We start from the raw sequence: 26,199 nt of genomic DNA, 5'->3' as shown, positions 1-26,199 counted from the left end.
ACTCTACTATATCCCACACACATAACAATAATATAGAGAATATTATTGTAAATTTAGAGTTGAGAATAACAATACAGTAAATGACTTACTTATGCAAACACTTATAGTTTTTGGTAATAAAATTCTGTAATGATTTATGGTATGTGAGAAACACGACTAATAATACAGTATTGCCATAACGTACACAACCGGTATATAAATTACTTTTAAACACATACACTATACTATACTGTAGTTTAACTAAATTTTAAATTATTATAATGTTTATTACATTATTTATTAATAAATATACTCTCATATCTTTATCAACTAATGAATATCTACTGTATATTTTTATTTCATGGATGAGTAGGTATTTTATTTGTACAGTACTTAAAATACGGATTTTTGTGAATTGCATTACAATTTTTAAAGAGAATGAGAAAAATACAATTAAATCAGTAGTTAATTATAACTAATAATAATAACTTTTCAACCAAAGAATGAACATTTTTTAGATAAAAAACTATTGATTTAAATGCCAAATGAATTAAAAGTCAATAGTTTTTCGTTTTAGTTTCTTATAATTATTTTGATAATTTTTATCACAATAACACTCAATATTGAGACAACGCTTAACACAATATTTCATACAGTATTAATTCATTTGATAAAAAGTCACATTGTTTTAAAAATTTGTGATAGTATTGGTATTACTGTATCTATTATAATAAGAAAATCATAATATATAATATATACATAAATAACAAAAAAGAACTTGAATAATAATATATATTTAAAATTACTTTGTATTTTATTGTATTTTCATAAAAATTAATATATTTTTAAATAAAATATTTTACTATAAATCCTTTAGTACTTATATTAAATATAATAGATTAAGTAATACAGTTGTATATATGTATATTAGTTGCACAGTTATTAAATATAAATTAAAATTAATAGATAAAGTTAATTAATTTTAACAGTAGATTTTATATATAGTAATAATATAGGAATTTAAATATTTACTGTATTTAATTAAAATAGTTTTTTAAATGATAATAATATTAAATAAATAAATACTACAAAATTCTAAACTCTATACAACTATTTATTAAAGTAATCTGATTTACTATTTATAAGTCATGTATTATTTTTAATGAAAATCTAATGATATAAATATGATATAATTTACGAAACAATATTTTTATGATATAATGTATACTATTAATAATAAATTAATTATAATGATTAACAACAATAGTTATATACCTGGTATGCGTTTTGATGTGAATTATTGACAATTTTGGTATCACAACCCCTGAGGAGCAGCACTCGGGCGCAGTCTATTTGGTCATTAATGGCCGACACGTGAAGCGGTGTATTACCGCTGCCAACAATACGACAGTTCATATCACACCCGTAGTACAGAAGTTGCTCCAAATGAGCCACAAGTCCTAACTTACAGGCCTTTTGGTAAAAATAAAATATTAAATAGTTTTATTTCATTATACTAAAACTTATGTGCTATTTAGTAATTTATTATTTACTATTTAATTAAAGTATAAATAATATAATATATAGAATTAATAATGTTGTTCAGTAAAAATGACAATTTTTAGGGAAAACTGTGGTCAATGTTTGATATAATAAATTAACAAATTTTGAGTTTCACTTATTTCGTAGATTTAAAAAAAATTAGACGATAAAACACTTCTGTGACAGATTAGGGTTACACTTATGCATGTAATGTATGAATGAAATGCATTTAATGGCTTTATTTAATTTATAAAAAGATTTTTTAAATGGGTTATAAAAAGAGTATAAGATTTATATTTATTGTTATTATATAATAACTTAATTAAAAATATTCCAATTTAATTTCATGTTTGTAATAATATCTCATATTTTTTTCATTTAAAAAAGTATTTTTTAAAATATTTTATTTAATGAATTAAATGAGCTAAGAAAGTAAGCATTTAAAATTTGTATTAATCTATTAAAATTTTGCAATTTTGATAAATAAATAATAGACACAATTTAAGTGAATTAAATTATGATAAGTAATAATACTGTATAATATAATAGTAGGAAAAGTGTTTATAATAATTACATTCCAAGAAATTTTTTTTTTATTTCTATTAGTAAATACATGTAATATCACAATAATGTATAAATTGTAAAAAATAAAGGCATAACATGTAATCCATTTATATAGTAGTTATTGTTGTGGAAAAATGATTGGCATTTATAATCAATAATTAGTAAATAGTATGCAATTGTATATAAACGTTATGTTACGGTATGATTGTATGATTACTTTTAAAGTATATAAATGTTAAGTAATAATAATATGTCATTACGTGATGTACTTCTTGCCATCCGTGGTGGTCAACCACTCCGATCATTGAGTGTTCATGAAGTAACAGTTGGGTCAGCTTAGGGTTAGACTCATTCAATATAGTATAACACAATGGGGTCAGACCTGCAGCGTCCTTATAGTTGGGCGACGCGCCTATCAATCAATTTTCATTATATAATTAGTATTTTTCAAACATATAATTAAACAAAAATATTTGCATATATTAAGCAAACAAATTTATACTTATAAGATAAGTAGAGTAGTAATTATTAAAATATTTAAAACTCATTAGAAAATAACATACCTAAGTCTAGCAATGTTTTGAGTGCTACATAATTGGACTTTTGAACGGCACAGTGCAGTGCTGTCCGGCCATCCTTAGTCCTGAAGTCTAGGAGTGAGCCCCCATTGACCAGCGCTACGACAATACGTTGTGTGGCACTGGTAGACGCTGACTGACTGGACGCCGCTATACTCAATGGAGTGTCACCGGAGGTTTCGTCCACAAAATTAGGATCACAATTGATAAGAATTTTGGCCACTTTTTCAATGTTACCGTTGGTCACGGCCTGAATCAGACGCGACCGCTTACGGCGTCGTCGGGTTGTGTTTGCTTTGGTGGCAAAAAATTGTGAAAACAAAACAAAATTATAGTCATTAAACTATAAATACTGATCATATTTTTTTAGTTTAAACTGGAAAATTACAAATAAGGTATAGAAATAAAAATGTTACACTTGATTACTAATGATTTTTTTCAAAAAAAAAACTTAATCTAAAAACTAAATACTTTAAATGCAAACATCAAATGTAGTCATTAATGCGGTTCCGTAATAATAATTAATGTTTGCATCTATTGAGACCCACCACCGGTTACCGGTAGAGCTACTAATTGACAGTCATTTATAAATAAAAAATTACTCGTATATAATAATCTCTAATTAATTGTAATTTTATTAATTGAAAAATATATAAGAGAGAAATTTTGTTGAAAATATAATTTCCAAAAATTCAATTGATATATTGGTCACGAATTTACAGATAATTTATATCTACTAATGAAATCTAATCAAATCAGTAGTTTAATCATCAGTTGTTATAATGATTAGTATTCATTAAAACTGCAGTAAACAGTTTCATATAAAATAAATCTTTTAAATACTATTTTTCTGAATAAAATCCGAAATAAAGTATTTCATAATTATATTATATTAATAATAGATAATATTTTTAATATACTTTAAGTTAAATGTGTAAATGTAAGTTAATGATTGATCGAATATTTATATAATTTATTATAAATAATAATTATTATATTATATTATATATATGGATACTCTATGCATTAACTAACAAATAAATTTATCTGCAAATCAATATTATATAATATTTATTGTAAATTAAACATTAATTTTAGGTAACACATGAATCGGATACTGTATTGAGGAAAGAGCTTTAAATTAATATCCATTTATGGACTTTTCGTATAACTGTAATCCTTATCTAAAATTATGGCAATTAATATAACGCCTATTATAATGTTAAAATGTGTGACAGTTATTGGCAATAAATTAAATGTTAAGAAAATTTGATTTCTATATAACTAGATTTCTATATATTACCTAAAAATAATGTATATAAAACTATAACTGCAACTAATAGCTATATCCAAATACATTGAAAATATGAAATTATATTTTAACTTTAATCTCAATCTTTACCAAAATAATTAGAAAATTTTTAATTGACTGTTTAATTACATTATTTAATAAATTTCAGACACGTGTTGCCGGAATATAAATAAATAATATTATGATATAATCAACGATAAGATATCTTCAATGATATTCATAACAAAATTATTTTTCACTTTTATTTATATAAAGTACTATTGAATAAAAGGTTAATATAACAACTTTAATATAAACGATAAAGTATACAACAGTATATAAATCATTAAATGACCATAAATTATATCTATAGAGTGTTATATAATTTATATATTAGAAAATATTACTAAAACAATATATTGTAAAATAATATAAAACTTCTGGTATTACTTTTATAATGATTGGTATAATAATAATAATAGTTAAGCTATTTTAGATGATTCAATTTATAATAGTCATGTAATTTAGATTTCAATAGATTATGGTTTGAGCCCTTATTAATCATAATCTTTATTTTTAATGTCTTATACATAGTTGTTGTTATAATACAATGTATTGTGTGCCCAAATTAATGCATAAATTTATTTAAGCCGTCAATTTTGTGTTCAAAAATAATTATACTATATTATATATATATATATTTTTGATTTTACAGTAATTTTAATATAAATTATCTCCAAGTTTATATCTTTATAATAATAATAATATTATTATTATTATTATTAAAGATATTTCAATATTAAAGGAATGGTCTATGAGTGGGTAGGGTTTGGGCAATAAATTTATATATTGGTAGAGACAAGGAATGTGTTGTATTTGTGGCCATACCTGCAGGCAATGTACTCATGACTTCTCCGACTTTGATCCTCTGTTTGTAGAGCAGTTCAAGTCTAATACGATTACAGCACTTCTGTATGGCTTCACTGAAATATGCGTTTAAATTGAGCTCTTCATCCAAGAAATGACCAAAAGATGTGCTGAAGAGACCATAGTTTAGGTCATTGTTCTTCAGGTTATTGCACCGTTCAATGAGACCTCTCTTTAATGTCCAAATTGACTCATATTTGCTTATTATCACTGTTTGCTATAAAAGTTAAAATTATTTATAATAAATGAAAAAATTATATTATAAAATTTAAAGTATATTTAAATAGTACCTCCTGTTGTAATTCTGGTAAATAAATATTAACATAAACTAAATCTTTTTGCTGCACATCATTGACATTATTAGTGATATTATTATTATTATTATTATTGGTATTTAAATCACAATTTGTTTGGCATTTATTAGTTTGTTGTTCGCAATCATCGGGCGATCGCTTCATCGTTAGCTCATCACTACCACTGCCCGACCGGTTGCCAGTCCTCAGTAGTGTTGCATTGACCACAGTATTTCTATATAATTAATTAATTAATTAATAAACATTAATATTTTTTAATATTAATATGACAGTTAATAATTTTTTATTAAATGGAAAATTTAATATATTTTGTAACATTATAATATTCATATGTTTTCAAACACTAGTTTATATTTATCATTAAAATTTAAATTAAAAAATGATTTAATCTATCATTATTTTATTGTATAAATTTTGCTGTAAATATATTAGTTTATATATCAATTAAAATTAATCAGTTGATTATTTGCTAATCTAATGCATTGTGATATATTCATATTTTGCAACAAATATCAGTCAAAATATTAAGACAAATAATATAATAAATTATTAATAATTGTAAATTAAAAAATATTTTAATTTTGTAACATAATATGTTTTATACAAAAGTATATAATTACATAAAATATTAAATTATTAAAACCAATATTCAATAAATACTTGTTGTATTGAATATCTATTGTTTCAATTGTTCGTATAATTCATAAATATTTCAACTAAAATAAAATTCAATTATATTTATAAATCAACTTTTATTATAACTTTTCAATCATTTCTCTCTCATTCATTTGAGTCTAAAATATTTCCGCATATATATCAAAATAGACAGAATAGGTTTTTCAAAAAACTTTTGAATCTACCGGTGCTGTCTATAATCAGTCAAAAATCAGTTTGATTTCATTCAAGCAATTATCTGAAATTTCTGTATTTATTATAATTTTTTAATTTTTCAACATATTTTTACAATTTTGTGTTTACAATCAATTATTCATATTTTAAAAAATCTTATTGTATTTTTAAGGGAGTGGTTTATCTACAGTACAGTCTTTACAATAATGCCAATGATTTTTGTTAAATAAAATTTAAATTTAATATTATAGATAAATTATTTGAGAAAATGCTACAAATTATTGTATATAAGATAATAAAAATAATATATTTTGTCTATATTATTAACTAAATCTACGTTTATAACTATAAAATAATATGTGTATAAAAATTATTTATTTAATACAAAATATAATAATCGAAATATTGCATTAGTTATATCTTACTATATATTCCTCTTTAAGGAAGTAATAAAATAATAAATAAAAATTGCGTTAAAAACTAAAAAATATTCATTAAAAGTTTACACTAAATGTGCGCAAATAATCTCTATTTTGTTGAACCCATAAATAGTATAAAAAATATATCTGTAATAATAATAATAATATATTTTGAGAATTGTTTTTTTTTGTTGTTCTTTGATTAAGTAATAAAACTGTTAACGACTTTTATTTATGGGGAGAAGCAAAACCTTTAATATAAAAAAACAACAATAATAACGATAACAACAACAAAATTTAATATTTTCAATGATAAAACCACTTATGATTTTTTATTTGCTTTTGATTTTAGGTCTGAATCATGACTCGAAAATTTTAAAATATAACAAAATTTTGTCAGTAATTTGTTTTCTTATGTGAAATAAAAGATTATTTATAGTCATTTCAAACTCATTTAATGATAAACTTAGAAAATAAAATAAAAATCTTCAGCCGTTTGTGTCTAATATAACACTTAAAGTCAAAACTATAAAAATTATGTATTCATAATGTTATAAATTATATTTTTTAAATACGTTACCAATAAGGTTAGTGTTAATAATATTTATAGATTGATAAACTTGAATAGTAATATATTATCATAAGATGACTGTCAATTTTTAAAAATGTTTGAGAAAATATTCAAATATCATAGTAATATAAAATATTTTTGTTAACTAAGTATAACTAAAATAATATTGACTTTATATTAATTAATAAATGCATAAAATGTTTATATGATATGATATTAAAATTCTTTAAATATTATGATTAATAAAACTCAAAATACTTTATTCATAAAAATATTATTACTTTATTTAATATTTTTAATGTCATTCGCTGTCAATATTTACTTAAGATATAATGAAAAAAATGACAATAAAATCGTATTTACTGTCAAATGAAAGTCAGATATAAATTTTTTATATATCTAATTAAAATTTAATTTTTAACTTTTATTTAATTAACAAAACTAGTATTTTTTACTTCTTTAACATATTTATTATCATTTATCATTTATTTTATTAATATCATAATATTATACTATAATATTAAAATCTTTTTGATCGGCCGACGCTTCCTTTAAAATATCTAAAATGTTTATTTATTAATATTTAATTTTATAAATTAATATAACGTTTTTAAAATATAAAAAGTCATTTGAATGTAAATTTAAATAAACAATCTGATTATATTAAAATATCACTATATTAAAATATTAATCTATTAAATCAAATATCATTTACATTTTATAAAAAAATTAAATATATTTTATATTTGCATTGCAATGATCAATAACAATGATAATATAACAACAAACAAGTCATATAATTTAACAATCATTAACTTTATTTATCTTAACTAATATCCATAATTTTGAATGCTTTAAAAATAATACTATTAATATTGCAATAAATAATATTATTATAAATAATAAAATAAATATATGGATTCTAGTTGTAAAAGATGCTATAATATGATAGATAATGTATATAATGTTTATATCAATACATATTTATTTGAATTTAAATACGAATGCTTTTATTATTATTTATCATTGAGTTAAACCCGGAATCAAACTTATTTTTAAAAATTAATATAACAATAAATGATAAAAGTTTACAGAAACTCATAATCTTAATATACTGTAAAAAGTATTTTTGAGTACTGTATATAAAATCAGAAAAATATATTTTCAAAATAATGAATTTTTAAAATTACATAATTGTTACGGTTATTTAAATTTTTATTAGTTATATTAAATTTATAATCACCAATTAACCAGGTAGATTGTCTATACATCTTTAATTAACAATATATTATTTTGTAATTAATATATTTATTTTAATTTAATGAATAATAAAGATAAGCCTTGACCACAATTTCATACAAAACAATGACTAACAATCTCTTATCAATAACAAACATAATAACACAATAGTTAAAGTTATAATTAATATAAGATATAACACATATTAGTAAATATTATTTTTAAAAATTTTATTTTATTTATTTCTAATATTAAGCCATCATTATATATTTAATTTTACTTATATAATAAATATAAATTAATTTTATCTAAAAAATATGAATTGATTGATTTACAATTTTTTAAATTATTGACCATACCAACAAACTAATTTATACCAAAAAAAATAAATTAGTATTTATTTTTATTAAAAATACAATTTATGTTATATAATAATTGATTGATAGATTCAAATGATGTTAAATAGTATTTTCAATGCAACCACTGATTTTAAAACTCCTGAAAATTGCAAATTTTCTTTTACATAACACACACACACACACACACACACACACACACACACACACACACACACACACACATACCTACTGTAACTATCTATCTATTTTTCAATATAACATTTGAATCACTGACAGCTATCGTTGAGTACTTTTTAAGCACCCGAAGCTTTCACGTATTATATGAATAAATAAATTTATATCTAAAGGATATTCAACTCTAATGGTAAGTGAATGAGAAATAAGGAGAAAAAGAGAGTTATATTATAACTTATATAACAAAATGAAGAGAAAGTCTTCATCAATACATACAGAGTTTTAGTAATTATTTATATAATATATTCTTCAGTGAAACATATAAATTGTGTATACATTACAGTATACTGTATTGTATTCAATGTATTGTATAAACAAGTTGTTTGATGTTATACTATAGTACAGTATACTGTATATGCATACTGTATACAGTATACTGTATGGTATGTTAATAAATATTTGTATATTTTATCAAATTGTAAGTATAAAGCAAAAAGATTAATAATAAATTCATTAATAGAAAAGTTCAAACAAACACATGTAATAAATGTAATAAAACTTTAATTCAAGTATTGGCGTATATTTTCAATATTAATAAACTTTGGATATGAGTACAGTATTTAATAAATTATTCAATATTCACTGTTTATTATCATTAATTTGAAAAAATTGCAAATATTTAATAATATGAATAATTTAAAATAAATTAGTGATATACAGTATATGGTTTTAGAAATGAACAGTTAATTTAATATAAAAGGTTACATCAAATGTCTGTCCATTTGAAAGCTTCATAAAAATGTCTTAAATATAAGGCCAACACTTTCTCACCGCAAGTCATGCCAAACGTTAGGCTTTTCTATCAAATCATTTGATAACTTCACACAACATTTGCCGTTTGTATTCGTGATATTAATATTAAACTCTATTGTGATATGAATTTCACAAATAATGTTAAGGTTAGCACTGATTGCACTAATCTTTTATAGATAAATACAATACAATTGTGTAAAATATGAATATCTGATGATTTGTATCTATCTTTTTATATTATCAATTACAAAGAAAAATATTAATAAGTTAATGTAATTATAGCTCAGCTTTGATACATTTAAAATATATTTGCATATAATTAGGTATAATAGATGAATAAAAAATATTATATCGATTTAGTAAATTTATATTATCAAAAAATGAATTATAATATTGTATATAATATACATTATAAAACTAATAACTCACAAAACAATTTGTATGAAAACCAGTAAACAAGTTCAATAAAGTCAAATATACATTTATTATAGTTTAATATAACTATTTGTTATCGTTATAACTATTGATAATATCAGTAAAAATGTAATCAAAAGTAAATTACTGTAAAATACATTATCCGTAAAAAAAGAAATCACATCCCATTTGACGGTTAATAGTGTTTATACAATACTATATAAAACATTGAATAGTTAATGGTTTCAACAAATGTTTTAAGTTTTACATATAATACAGACATAAATTGTTATTATTATATTGATTATAAAAATAATTTACTGATTATCAAATGTCATTTTAAATAAAATTTATAATATTATACAAATATATTCAATTTTTTTTATTTGATAATTTTATAAAATAATACACTTTTTTAATCTAATGTCTTTTTAATGTACAGTACTTAATAATATTTAATTTGCGTCAAACTTGTTATCAGATTATAAATATTTAATATAGTGTTTGTTTTATGACAGTAGTTAAGTGTCATAAATACCCAAAATGTCATTAATATTAATCTAAAAGATTATTAATTTTTGAGAATTAAAAGATTAAAATATTTTCATTATTCATACAAATTATTTGTTATAACTTATAATAAAAACTGCAAAAGGCTTTTGAAATATTTAAAATATTTTTGAAAAGAGATTTCATATGAATAATACATTAAATTGTATTAAAATAAATTTTATTTAATTATTATTTAAAAAATTTAGGAAATAAATTAAAGTTCAAATCATAATTTACAACAATAAATAAGTTTTGGTCAATAAATTATTAAAATAATTTATCGATTTGTCAAACTAATAAACTAAATTGACTAAATATGTGCTGAATAATATAAATTTGCAAATTATAATTTATATTTTCATTATGTTAAAATTTATAGTCAATAAATATTAACAAATATATAATATTTTAACAGTTAGTATATTAAATTAGATAAATTGGTTTATGGTAAAATCAAATAATTTTTGTCATTATTTTAATAAATTAAATAAAGAATTTTTGTTTTTTTAAAATAAAGTTATCACTAATATTATTATCATTACTGGAGAATGCATTACAAACAAACAATTAGTGCTTAATTAAGATATTACCATAAAATCAATAAAAATTTTATACATTAATAATTATATATATTCTTAAGTATATTAACACATAGTTGTCATTAATTAACATTTAGATTTACACATGTATTTGGTATACAGTTTTTTATGTATTTGATTAACAAAACACGAAATATTGTATATATTGTGTTAATTGCCGTTACACTTAACATACCGTTTGCTAATCCAATGATATATAAATTACAAAACAATAATTTAAAGATTAATTATCACTTACTTATTGCACGCAATTTATTAAAAGATTAATCCCATAATGAATAACATTGAAATGATACAATTATTTTTGAAACAAAATTATTACTATGTTTTATACTGTATTAATATTTATTACAGTATTTACTTTGTTAAGTATACAATGTAAGTAAAATGACCATTATTAATTATTTCTATTTAACACTTTATAATTATTGTATTGTATAAAATATTTTATTGTCAATATTTACTCACATATATATTTATTTATATTGTAATTTTAAAGTAAAATTTTATAGAAATAAAATAATGATTGAATCACTGTTATTTGTACAAAAAATAATATGAAAATGATTAACAATATTTGCTAAAATATTTGCAAAATAATGTTACTTACAGTTTGTATAGCATAGTGTGTGTGACACTTGTGTGGTAATCAAATAAATATTTTGATGAAACAATAGAAACTTTAATAACATTACAGTAAAACTAACATTTATTATCACAAATTATTTTACAGATCAATTGGATATTTTGTTCACATATTAATACTTTTAAACAATAAATCTGAAAATTTAATACAAAAATAAGATTCACACACAAACTCAAAAATTATTATATATTTGATGTGAATTATTTATATCAAAAATTTATGACTTATAATAATACTGAATTAAAGTTAAATAAAAAAATTTTTAAATATATAAAATTTAATAATTATTGTATTTAACTTAATAACAATTTATTGTTGTATCACTAAAGTATTGAATTCTTCAATTAAATAAATATTTATTATATATTTACTGTAACACAATATTCACTCAATTTTACAATTAATTGTACATTAAATTAAAAAAAGATTGAAACGTAACGAAAAGGGTTGGGCAACAAATCAAATATTAAAATAATATAATAAAATAAATAACAGTATATTTTGTAAAAAATATACTGTATCTACCATTGCTTTGAATTTAGTTTCAATAAACTTATTTTAAACAATAGATCTTATTTCACAATTTAATTCTTACAAAATTTTTAAATCTATTAAATTATATTAATTTTAAATCAATTATAAGATAAAACTTATATAATTTAAAAATCAATTTTCTATTATATAAATTCAATTACTAATAAAACTAATTCATCAAGATGATTATTATTGAAATTTTCAATAGTTATTAAATATAATAACATTTTTCTAGATATAATTTTGTTTCTTATTTTCTAATTCATTAATAATTTTATGAATTAAAATATTACATATAAAATAATATTATATTATCAACAATTGTAAAAACTATGTCGAAATACACACTTTTACTAAGTTTTTACTTATAACTGTATACTAATTATATTGTAAATAAATGTATAACATTAGGGTCAGTCACGAAAATTATAGGATTTTACACATTAAATCTACTAAACATTGTTAGCGGTTATTACAAAAGTTTGTTTTACTAAATATGCATAAAACAGTTTTTAATCACAATTACATTAAATCACTTTTTATTTTGAATGTTATATTTAAATATTATAATATGAGTATTATTATAAAATTTATTAGATTTTTTTATTAGAATAATTAATTTTTTATATACATTTAAATATATTTACACTAATTTATTTATACAGTATGTAAACATAAGTATAATTTAAATTATAATTAATTTTAAATGTTTACAGATTTTGCTGATTCAGTGTTATTGTAAATATCTGTAACAGATTTTTACTTTATGTTATTTTTTAACTTTTAATATTACCGTAAAAACTATTTTAGCCAAAAAATAATTGTTATAATAAATATATTTATTATTTTAATTATGAAATTTCTATTGATGAATATTAAAATATGAAATGATATAAATGTAAAAATATATATATTTATATTTTGTTTATTATTATAGTCTACAACAGTATATCATTTCATTATTATCTATTTTTATAACTGTATAAATAATTTTGAATAAAAATAAATATTAGTTAACATTTCAAAAATATTATTTTAATTAAATACAAATTTAGTTTAATTATATGCTCTTAAATATTTATAATTTTGACATTACACTATACAATTAAAAGTTAGTTTAAATTAAGTTATAACAAATTTGGTCATTGAATATGTAATAAACAAAAATATTATGCTCTTATAATTTATTGATATTATACAGTAGTACCGTATTTAATAATTGACAATATTGTTTTTATTATATCTACAAGCGGTACACACACACACACACACACACACAGAGAGAGAGAGAGAGAGAGAGAGAGAGAGAGAGAGAGAGAGAGAGAGAGAGAGATTAAAATTTTATTTTAAACTAATTATGTCTCACTTACCCTCTAATTATTTATGATTTGATAAAATACTAATTAATTGTGATACTACTTGCCTTTATTATATAAATGTCAACTTTGAACAGTTAATTATTTTTAATTAATTAATATATTTTTATATACAGTATAAATTAAAAGTCACTATTAATTAGGTCTGCTATCGATAACATTTGTTTTAAGAGTTAAGTAAAGGACAACTTATAATATATCAATAATCAATATATGGAGATATGATATTAAATAAATGTGTTATAATTTATTAAAATTTTTATAGTATGTAAAAACCACATATCAACTTTAAGGCTACTTTAATTGTTTGTTATGTTTTTATATAAACCAAATGTAATATTGATTGATAAAACTATTTTTTTTAAATTTAATTTTTATATAAATTAAATTTGTTGTTTTAATAAAATAATTTACATGTACCGTATATACACCCATTATCAAGTATAATATAATAACAATATAATTATTATTTATACATATTATAGATTATTTGTTATAATAAATTGTTTGACACCTTTTTATAATGAGATTTTACTTTTGTTTGGATTAAGTAATAGTGACACTAGTGTTGAGTAAATGGCAAGTTTTGCAAGTTTTCAATAAATTTCTCTAACTAAAACTTATCAATATTGTAAACTTATTTTTGTAATAATTGTATGTTTTGTAAATTTTATATTAAGGATAATATAAATAACAAAAAAAATCATTTAAATTTTATTACAAATTAAATATAAATTATTAATTAAATATTAGATATTGATATAAAGCTATAAATTGTTTAAAAAATACATTTTCATATAATATTTAATATCTTGTTATAAATTTATATACTAATAGTTAAACCGTACAAAAATACTATGTTTTGTAGCCTATTTGAAGTTAACTTTTCAGTATTTATATCTATAGCTTCCACAAAAAACGTTGCGAAAATATAAGCAAACATGGTCAAATTATATAGTAGTATAGATAATATATAGTTTTTTGATAAAATCTTTAACAATTATTATAAAAATTCTATTAAAATAATAAATTAAAAATTTTTAAAATAAAGTTTCTATAAAGTTTATTGTATATTTTAAGAAAATTTTATTATACTCAATCTTGAGGTAACGCATTATCAGTTTGTTTAGCAAATTTATTCAAAGCTTGTTTTAATTAAAACGTTGTTTTGGATTTTTAACATATAAAAACATAAATAATTATCATTTTATAATAAATATTAAATAAAAATGTAATTATACCACATGACAAAATGTTATATAAAGATATTAGCATAGAAATTGAAACCAATTTGATTGAATATTATAATAATATTATATTATCTAAATGTTATTAAAAATGATATGATTAATTATAAGTATAAAAAACCAACAAATATGTTTTATTAATATTATATAATTACCATTTTTTGCATTTTAATATTATATAATAAATAATTAATATATATTATTTTAAAGATACAATTACTAATAAAATTTTCTAAAATAATATTGATAAATTAAAGAAACATAAAATAACTATCATAAATTACAAATAAATTAGTAAATCATTTGTGTAACAATATGCATAATATAAAATAAATGTTAATTTGTATAAAATTAATAATTTTTATGAATAATATAATATTAACTATAAAATATTAGATGAAGTAATTTATTATTACAAAAATTTGTAATAATTTATGTCGTAAATAACACAAAAAAAATAAAAATTGAAATAAATAATTTATTGATTAAATACAATAATAAATATTTAAAATATAATTTTATAGTTAATATTTTTTGGTGCTGTTATATGACATTTATTAAATAAAACTACATTTGATATAATTATTTATTGATATTTATTTAAATGTTAATTATCTATTATAATTAAATACAGTAAAATGATAATATGTTTGTGTCAAGATTGATAATTTTATTTTATTTTTAATTTTTAAAAGTTCATAAATGGTTAGAATTGATTTAGTAATTTATTAATGTTAAAATATTGCATAAAATGACATTTCATTTAGCAATGCTAAATCAATTTAACTTTCAAAATAATTAATATATAAAAGTTGAACCTTACAAAAACTAAACTAGTTTATATATATACAACATTTTAATTATATTTCTTGAAATTTTTAAACAAAAATATTGCAGAGAAAGTAAGCAAAATATAAATTACTTTAAATTTCTTTAATATTATTTTTGTTATTTATGTTTGACTTATATAAATTATATATATTTTACTTTTATTGTAATTTTTAAATCAATTAAACATATATTTAATACAGTATATATACTTATAATGTATCATCACATATATGGATATTTCTTCGATATAATAAAAAAGTAATGAATAAATTAAGATAAACTAATTAAATATATTATTTTTATAATTATAGGCATTTAATTTTAGGTTTACTAACATATATCATATAATTAGTTTCTACAAATTATAACTATTATCCAAAATTACACAAAAGGTAGTCATTACATAATATTCATTAAACTCATATTTGTTAGTATACACAAAACGCATGAAATAAATTATTAAATAAATTAATTTTTATATCAATAGTAAAATAAATATTTAAAATTACAAAGTCATTAACTCATAAAAATTGAAATCTGATTTTGAAATACATTTTAGACAAATATAAAAGTTTCTAAAAGAAATTTCTGTTTGTAGGATTCACACCTTATTTTTGTTTTTTATATTTATTAATTTGTAACAAAATATTATAATTAAGTACTGACTAATAAAGTACATCTTGTAATCGATATGATTGTTGTCATCAATTAATTAGTACTAAATTAGTCGTCACACCGGTAGCTGATATGATAGCTAAACCGGCAAACATTGTCGATAGTGATCCTGACTTTGTCTTAGACTAAATTACTTGAGTGTTATCTCTATTAAATAGAGTCTATTTATACTAATTTTTTATATAACAAATAATTTATATAATATATATAATAAAATTAGTATTTAAAAAACCTATTAAAATAAATATAATCTAAGTCAATACAATAAAAAATTGTTTATTTTTCATATTTGCTATTTTAGCTAAAAAATGGTCAATAAATTAACCAATTTTAATAATTTATTTGAATACAGTATTACTTTTAGTATAAAATCGTATTATTTATAAACATCTGTCCATTTTTGCAATATTCTAATATACTTAATTAAAAATTAATAAATATATATATATATATATATATATATATACATAAAATTAAAATACTCTACATATTCAGTAAAAAGTTTTTTAACAAAAAATAGAAAATTGATACATAAAGTATATATTGTAATTAGGGCAAATATCCTCCCTCGTTTTATAACCTAAAGTTCAATATTTTTATTGTTCCCTGGGAATTCCCAGGGAATTTATTTACATATGCTACATCCTATTAAATCCTAAGCCTCAGGTTTTATTATATTGTTTGAAAACACATGTTATATCAAATTGTATAATGAATGGTATTAACAAATAGTATAATTAAATTTACTTAATTCATATATATTTTTAAATATTTTGATGAAACTTTTTTGCTAAATATGTGAGTTTTGGTACTATTTATTGTAATAATATATTATCCTTTCTAACGATAAAGGGAGGGAATATAAAATATTTTCAATATTTTACAATAAAATTAAAAGGAATTTATTTGAAGACTTTCCTCACTTAGTTTGTTGTCTGAACTCTAACTGTAATACATATGTTAAATAGAGTTTAGATAAGTTTGTAAAGTAAACGACTGTTGGACTGTTGGCAGACAACTAGTGTTTACTTTTGTGACTGTTTTTCAGAAAATTAATTAATGGTTTGTTTAGACTTATAAGTCTTTACAGACCTAAACACTTATACATCATTACGTTATCGGGAAAAACATTACCCGTAATCACATATAAATAGAAATTGATTCATCATTAAATTTTTTATTGACAAAAATATATTATCATCAATGATATAGTAAAAAAACTTATAAAAATTCAAATATCCATCAATTTTGTCAATTTCTCTTTATATGTCCCCATAAGGCAGTCATTTCTATTTTCCCAAAATCGGAGATTCAAATAATTGTTAGTTTTATTTGTTTTTTTAAATAAATAATTATTTTTTGTTATTATTATAAGTTTAATTGTATAATAAATGGTGAATGTTGATTATTTTTTTGATTTAAATATAATTATAATTATTTTATTTTTCAATAAGTAACTGTCGATTGTCGATACCATTGGGACTCAAATACCAATCGTAAGAATAAAAATAGTAAAGAAATAGAATAAACTACAAAATAAATGACAATAAATTGGGAAACTTATTGAATATAATGACAAAAATCTGCAAAATTGGTAACTATTTATTAATATTTAATAAATTACAATTAAATCATATATTTATGAAAATTGGATTTTTAATATAAATAAATTAATCCTTTCCAGTTGAAGATTTGCTGGTAGTAGTAGTGGTAGTAGTAGTAGTAGTAGTAGTAGTAGTAGTAGTGATAGTATTAGACTTTGTTTTATCGGATGAAACTTTAAGTTTTTTCTTTGATAACTTAAAGAAAGCGGGATTTTTTATGATGACTATCCCATTGCTAAGCGTACCATTGAATTGGTCTCCATAAACACGTATCAAGATTTTCATATCTTCTTTATATTTAATAATATTTTTGTAGTGCTTAAACGCAGCCACACCGGCACCGGTAGCGGCTGCACCGGTACCGGCCGCTACACCAGCGGCCGCTACACCGGCAGCCGCTACACCTACACCGACACCAACACCGACACCGATACCGGCACCGGCAGCCAATAATAGTAATGGTTTTGGCTTAGACTCAATCACTCGAGTATTATCTTTTTACATAAATTTTAGTTTATATAAATATAAATATTATATTCTAATATAGTATTAACAATAATATATATATTTATATCAATATATAACAAACCTATTAAAATCAACGCAATCAAAGTCACTACAATTAAAAATTGTTTATTATTCCCCATATTTGTTATTTTAACTAAAAATGGCTAATAAATTACCTAATTTTAAAAATTTATTTTAATATCATTTTTAGTATAAAAACGTATTAGTTATAAACATTTGATCATTTTTGCAATATTATAATATCAATTAATTAATTAATTAATATACTGTATATACAGTATAATCTTTCTAATGTTAGAGTAAAAAATTTTACATAAATTTTGTTACAAAGTTTAATACATAAATAAACTAATAAACTTTTTTTTAACAACTATAGATTTACACTATTATGCTATGAATTTATTGACGAAATTTACGTGAAATTTGTTATTCTAACGTTACGAAAAAATTAAATTACTGTACATTTACAGCAAAAAGTTTTTTTTAATTTAGAAAATAAAGTACAGTATAACATACAATATAACATATTTTAAAATAGAGTTTAGCTGATAATGTAGACGACTTTTGGACTGTATGTTCCGGTAGACAAATAGGAACGACTTTTTTAAATTTTCAGGATATTAAGTGTTTACCCGTAATGGGTAGTACAGAGTCTATACTACAGACCAAAGCAATTATATCACACATTATTGAGAAAAAACATTACACGTAAGGTAATGATAAGGGATGATTCACATATTACTTTCGCCTTGGAGGAGGGGGTGTCGGCCAAAGCGAACTTTTGCGTACGAGGGGGAGGGGTAGAGACCTGTTTAACGTTCGCATATAAATAATTAAAGGGATTAATTTTTATCAAAGTTAATTTTTTGATAAAACAGTTTAAATAAATATGACTTTTGAATATAGTTTTATTTTCAGTTTTGGAATATTTTAAAAGTGAAAATAATTTTATAAAATATTTATTTAAATCAGTATTTTATTGTTTAAATTAATTGATGACAAACTCAAAGCCATCATATGAGGCCTTAAGACCTATTCCGCGACTAACCGTATGGTATTTTATTTCATTAAGGGTGGGGGAGGTTAGACTACACTCAACAATTGGGGTCTAGATTTCTTAAAAAGTGGGAATGTAATATGTGAATAACCCCTAAGTATAGTCTTCCCAATTGGGGTTTCAAGAATTCTTAGTTAAATTTGTTTTTAAATAAATAAAATTATATTTTTGTTCTTATTATAAGTTTGATTATACATTAAATATTACTTATTTTTATAATTTAAATATTATTATTATTTTAATTTTCAAGATATTACTAAACTAATGTCGATTGTCGACCTGTGCTCCCGATGGGGTGCAAACACCGATCGTATCAATAAAATAAAAGTAAAAAAATAGAGGAAAGACTACAAAATAAATTATAAAAAATAGAAAACACGTTGATTATAATCCTTAAAATCTTGACATCTGTTCATATTTTTAATACAAATTAATTAAAAAAAATGTTTGAATATTTTATATAAATTATTTTATTAATTAAATCACACATTTTTAATTAAATGTTTTATACATTTGTTTTGAAATTTTAAAACGTTATTAATATTTTTATTATTACTCAATACAGTAGTTTTATTTTGTGTTATTGCTATTGATTGAGTAAATTGAAAATTGAAAAATGTATTTAAATTAAAAATTAATTTTAATCACTCACTCACATAACTGAAGTTTATTATCAATGATATTTTAAGATAGAGTTATTTAACCCTTTAATAGTAATTATATATCTATGGTATAATATATATATATATACTCGTAGTAAATACACAGTATATTATAGAAAGTCTAACGTATAGGGGTATCCTTTTAGCACCTGTATGTCAAATTCCAATGGGAACTCACACATTGACTTCAGAAAATACCTTACAATCTTAAAATGAAAATTTAATGAGAAAACAATAATATAAATAAATATTTTGCGATATAATGAATGCATTAAATAGTTAACAAAAAAATGAAAGAGAGATATAATAGCAATAAAACAAACACTTTCTTATATCACAGAAATTTTTTTTATCGTTTTCTCAAATGTTTACTAAAGAAAAATCATTTCTCACACATTTCACTGAAAATATCAACACTAAGACATCTATTATATAAAATACTGTCTGAGACTATAATAATGTATTTACAGTACAATATGTATAGTAAAATGCATTTTGTTTTCACTAACTCGTTGTCTTTCCCGATAACCCATCAAATACTACAGTATATACAAACAAATATAAAATTGAGTTAATTATAGAAAAACAGAAACAATTCAACAAATAAAACAATAGATAATATTTCTGGTTTAGTATTTAGCAAAAGTTTAACTACAGTTCATTGTCTTTAAATTGCTTTTCAATGGACTCGTCATTATTATTATTATTATTACATTTTTGTTTGCTTTAACCTATGCTATTGTTTTATATGTAACATCAGTGTGACATTTATATGCCATTAAAACTAATTATAGTACTATAATATATAATTTATTTCTATTTTTTCAAAGTATGTAAAATTAATTATGTGAAGTGCATAACTGTTTTGGTTTCACCATTAAACAGTCAATTAATTAATATTTTTTGTTTATAAAAATTTATTTTTTATTTTATCACCAAAATATAGTATTAAATTTCAAAAACAAGTATTGAGTTATAAATATTATGGTTATAATTTAACAAAATAAAAATAGATATTTTCACATGATTAATAAATTTTGACAATATAAATGATCTTTTATAATAACTGTTAATTAGATATTCATAGTAAATGATAAGCCACTATATATTATACTACTGTATATACAGTATAATATAAAACTTAATTTTTAGTTTTATTTAAAAATAATAAAAATTTATATGGATTAACAGATTATTTAATTTTAAGATTTATACAGTATTATAGTTAATATTTTAAAATTGAGAATTATAAAAGATATTATCGATTATTCATAAAAAAATTTTTTGGCGTTTAGTTTAAAATAATTAAAAATAAAACTATTTGCAAAATAATTTATTTACAATATTACAATATAAAAACAACATTAATATTACACAAATAACTGTCTAATAATAATAAATTTTCAATTCACAACTATTTGCTAAATTTATGATATTTTTGTTTATAAATACAAAAACTAATATTGTTTTTAACCCAACCTTTTTGTATTTCAGATCATATCATCTAATTTTTTGATTGCAGTTTTCTAAGAGATTATACAATAGCTTAGAATTATATGGTATAATGTAATGCCTGAAGAGATACACGAAAGAATATATATATATATATATATATATATATAGAGAGAGAGAGAGAGAGAGAGAGAGAGAGATAGAGAGTTATTAAATAACATTTTATTAATTGAAACAAACCATATCTGCATAACTCAGATATAATATCCTTCAATAATAATAATAATAGTTAAGTCATTTATTAAAAAATGAAGCTTAAAATATTTGCCAAATATAATGTTATATATTATATAAAGTCAAAGCCCTTTTAGTTGTTATGATTAATTATGTAATTTTATTTTCAAAGTTGCTAAAAATTAAGCTAGATCCATTAGTAGTATAATTATGGTTTCATAGTCACTTTGACATAATGCTAATTATCATATAAGGATATGGACTTTTCATTGTGTTATATTAAAATTAATATTTCTATTCCTGATATATTGTATGATATATTTTAATTTAAAATAATAAATCAAAATTGTTAAAAATATTAGTTTCAAAGTTTAACGTTATCTAAATTGTCTAATACATGAAAAGAAAGCTAATTGTCAATAACATATAGGTATAACTAAAATAATGCCACTGTTTTAAACATAATTATAACCATTTTGTTAATATATTTATAAAGTATTTATTTAAAATAGTAATATATAAATAAAAACATATACTGTATATATTAATCAATTCATTTTAAAAATTAATTTTAATATATTAATAGCTAATCAATCATTAATAAAAAATTATTTAAAGTTATCATAAAAACACTATAACAATAATACACTAAACACATATATAACATAAATTAAATATTTTAGAATCATATAAATACTGTAATTGAATTGAATAATGCATTCAAAATACTGTATTTAAAAATATTATATAAATAATAATAAAAATAAGTGGAAACATAAAAAGTTTTTATAGTTATACCTGGATGAATGTCCATTTATCAAGTATACAATATTATTATATTATTTTATAAATTATTATTATATATAGTATATACAGTACTATATATAAATTATAATGTTTTATGGCATAATTTGTCTCATTTTTAATATTAGTTAAGTTACCTAAGTTAAGTAACCTATTATTATAATTTATAACAGTAGTCTGTATTTACTGTAAAAATATATAATAACATTTTTACTCATATCTATAAAGATTTAATAAGAGATCCTCATAATAATTATTTTTATGTTTAAGATTAATAGTCAAGTAGTAATTGTATTTTATATGAATGTTTTTATAGATAAAAGATATTCATTGTATGATAAATGTTTCAGTTTTTAAGTTTATTTGAGAAAAAATGTGGTTTTATTATACACACTGTATAATAAAGCAAAATATTGTTAGTCTATTATAAAAATAAACAAAATTATTGTTCAGAATTTTATATAAATTATTTTTATCTCTTATCAAATTATATTTTATTGTTATATATAAATATTTTACTGAAAGAATAATAAATCTTTATTGTTATTAATAATTATTATAAATAACTCAAAAATATTAGACGCTTAAGGAAAATAAAAATAAAATAGTTTTTGACAAAAATATGTATTATCTAAATACAATTTTAATCGACAAAAATGTTTATTAAGATTCTTATTATAGTTTAAACATAAATATTTCAATTTAACGTTAAACTAAATATTTAAAAAACATTTTTTTGGTTTTGTTAGCAAAAAATCTCGAATCTTACAAATGAAGCAAAAAAATGTTACGTTTTTAAAAACTAAATAAAACAAAATATTTCCGACAATTGAGAGAAAAAAATAAAGACAACTAAATATTTGCAACAAAACAGGAACTGATATTATGACAGATGACGGCCAGGGATTAATGGGTAGTGACGAGTGATCGTTGTTATAACCTCTGCGATGTCATTACATTTGATAGTGATTTATACTGTTATACATAATATATTTAAATTATTTACTCTATAATATCAGACTATATACTCCGTTAAGATTAAATAATATCTTTTACACTAATATTATACATACATTTATATCAAAATTATTTCCTAAATCAGTGATGTTATGCAAAATATAAATATATACTAAATAGTGAAACAGTTATTTTGTATTCAATTTTGTTATTATTGTTGATTTTTTGTTTACTATTTTTTTTTATAAATAACCAGGTCTATTCTATTATAAACAACTAAAATATACCAGCATTTATTTAAACTTATATAACTTAAATATATTATTTATATTTAAATATAATTGAAAATTTTCATCATTATTACTAGCAAATAACATAATGTTTTATAATATTGCAAACCTTCATATATTTAAATAATGATAATAATAACGACAAAAGTGTTACTTAAAATGCAATTTATACTCATTATATCATACAAAACATAACCCACTGTTTCTTAGTCTGTCATCAAAAGTCATTGTCTCTTTCAATGACTTCTAGAGGTTTGCGATTTTATATACAAAAGTTTTATTTGACACAACTTATTATAAACATTTATTTTTATGCATTTATTTTGTTGATTACAAAAATAAGTATTAAGTATTTCTCTATTTGTTATAAAATTTAATATGTATTAATACATTAATTTTAAAAAAATAAACATATATATACTATATATATATTATATGCACTGTATGCTACATGTATACACTGTATACATGTAGCATACAGTGCATATAAAATATATACTGTATATACTATACCTGTAATATTAATACATAGATACACACTGTGTGAATGGTATGTTGATTTTTTTATAAAATATTTTAAATGATGGTTAATCTGAAGACTAAATGTAAAATTTTTTTTAGTTATTAATAACTTTTGATTAGAGAAAACATCATTTTATTTATCTTTATGTAAATAATGTTTTTGAACTTTAAATCCCTGTCTTATATATACATTAAAAATACGAGTTAAAGTACTTTTTGGTTAAACTGTTAAACTCTATTCAAATGATAAATAATATAGTTTTTTAATGATAAAATAATGGTTTAAGTCATTTATGTACAACACTTTATCGGCCAATCGATACTATAGGTTATTATTGCATAAATATTATTGCATATTAAGTATTTAGCATTAAATTAATGCTAAATTTTATTTATCAGAGAAAAGAGAAAAAAATGTTTCATTTAATTATAATGTATTAAATTGTATACTCTTTTTTATCAATAGCTGCAAGAGGTTTCTCATACATTTAAAATAGTATTTCCAATAATACCTGTATTTTAAGAGTAGAAAGAATCATAGGTATAGTCTATAGATTGGGATAAATGAAAGAGAATGTTAGGGAAGTGAGTGAATGGGAGAAAGAGAGAGAGAAAGAAAGAGAGAGAGAGAGAGAGAGAGTGGTGGGAAAATGGTATGATTTTACAATTATATTATATAAAACACATTTTTAAAAATTTTTTATCATAGAAAACCAATAATTTAAAATTATTTGTATTGAAATACAATGTAATCTTACCATATTGTTGATTCAAAAACCTATTGTTGTCAATATTTTCTAAAAGCTCTTAAAACGGCAGCGATTGTCATAATAAAGATTTATTTTCAACACAATTTTGCTATTATTGCTTAGCTATTGAAATGTTTATTATATGTAAAATACTGATTATGTAATAAGTTTTATTTAAATATAATTTTTCAAAAGTAATTTTCCATTGTTTAGAAGTTGATTATATAAATGACATAGATGCATTAACTTAATTATATACTAAAATAAAGTTATTTCTTTTAATAATATAAAAATAATCTAAATTAAAACATTAAAAATAAAAGATGCTAGATTTCACATATTTGATTTTTTTATTATCTCAATGTATGATAAAATAAATGACCACTATATTGTTAAAATACGTAATTATAAATAAATATGGTAAAATTAATATTATATAGTAAAATACATAAAATAATGCAATTTTTGCATATTATGCTTTAAAAATTATTTTGCGTTTTATGTCATAATAATATATAATTTTTGAATTTAAATTCACAATCTAGTAATGAGTTTTTATGAAAAACGTGAGTATTATGTTTCATGTCATAAAATGTTAATTTTAAAATCAAAATAATTCATTGAATTTTTATTTTGCTTTAATCCATGAGTTTAAGAAACTAAAAAATGTATAAATTGTTTAATTAAAGAAAAACAAGATAAATATCTTTTTAAAATTATATAATATAATCAATCTTTACTATTACTTGACATTAAATGTCCATTTTTTGATACTCTTTCTACAACTCATCACTCGTTACTTGAAATAGATAATGTGTTTAATGCAAATTTGTATTGTATTTGAATC

General features: G+C 20.2%; 2 protein-coding genes and 1 long non-coding RNA gene across 5 annotated transcripts in view; 1 reads left to right on the top strand and 2 right to left on the bottom strand.

Annotated features, from left to right (window-relative positions):
* LOC128958409 (protein shank-like) overlaps positions 1-26,199 on the bottom strand; it is a 40,658-nt gene that overhangs the window by 6,374 nt on the left and 8,085 nt on the right. For both annotated transcript variants that reach the window (XM_054304259.1, XM_054304258.1), the window contains exons 2-6: positions 5,172-5,409; positions 4,843-5,098; positions 2,649-2,957; positions 2,346-2,497; positions 1,255-1,452 (exon numbers count right to left, since the gene is read on the bottom strand). In XM_054304259.1, coding sequence (XP_054160234.1) covers positions 1,255-1,452; positions 2,346-2,497; positions 2,649-2,957; positions 4,843-5,098; positions 5,172-5,339 — 1,083 coding nt within the window. In that variant the 5' untranslated portion in view covers positions 5,340-5,409. The remainder of the gene's footprint in view (positions 1-1,254; positions 1,453-2,345; positions 2,498-2,648; positions 2,958-4,842; positions 5,099-5,171; positions 5,410-26,199) is intronic.
* Positions 17,487-20,020, top strand: LOC128958416 (uncharacterized). 2 transcript variants are annotated; one of them, XR_008484553.1, is made up of 5 exons: positions 17,487-17,704; positions 17,773-17,814; positions 17,948-18,087; positions 18,178-18,584; positions 19,933-20,020. It is a non-coding gene; the product is annotated as an uncharacterized LOC128958416 (long non-coding RNA). The 2 variants fall into 2 exon arrangements; XR_008484552.1 differs by having other exon boundaries at positions 17,487-17,814.
* LOC128958413 (lipoyl synthase 2, mitochondrial-like) lies at positions 18,096-18,805 on the bottom strand. The gene is made up of 2 exons (XM_054304265.1): positions 18,687-18,805; positions 18,096-18,591 (listed from the first exon to the last, which is right to left on the bottom strand). Exons 1-2 carry the CDS (start codon positions 18,742-18,744, stop codon positions 18,164-18,166), a joined length of 486 nt encoding a protein of 161 aa, XP_054160240.1. The 5' UTR covers positions 18,745-18,805; the 3' UTR covers positions 18,096-18,163.

This window comes from Oppia nitens, unplaced genomic scaffold (assembly GCF_028296485.1).
Source record: "Oppia nitens isolate AA-2021 unplaced genomic scaffold, nextdenovo-longstitch-racon4-pilon3 scaffold3_pilon_pilon_pilon, whole genome shotgun sequence".
Lineage (NCBI taxonomy): Eukaryota > Metazoa > Arthropoda > Arachnida > Sarcoptiformes > Oppiidae > Oppia > Oppia nitens.
Note: the sequence above shows the minus strand (reverse complement) of the source record. Positions and strands in the feature narration are given on the sequence as shown.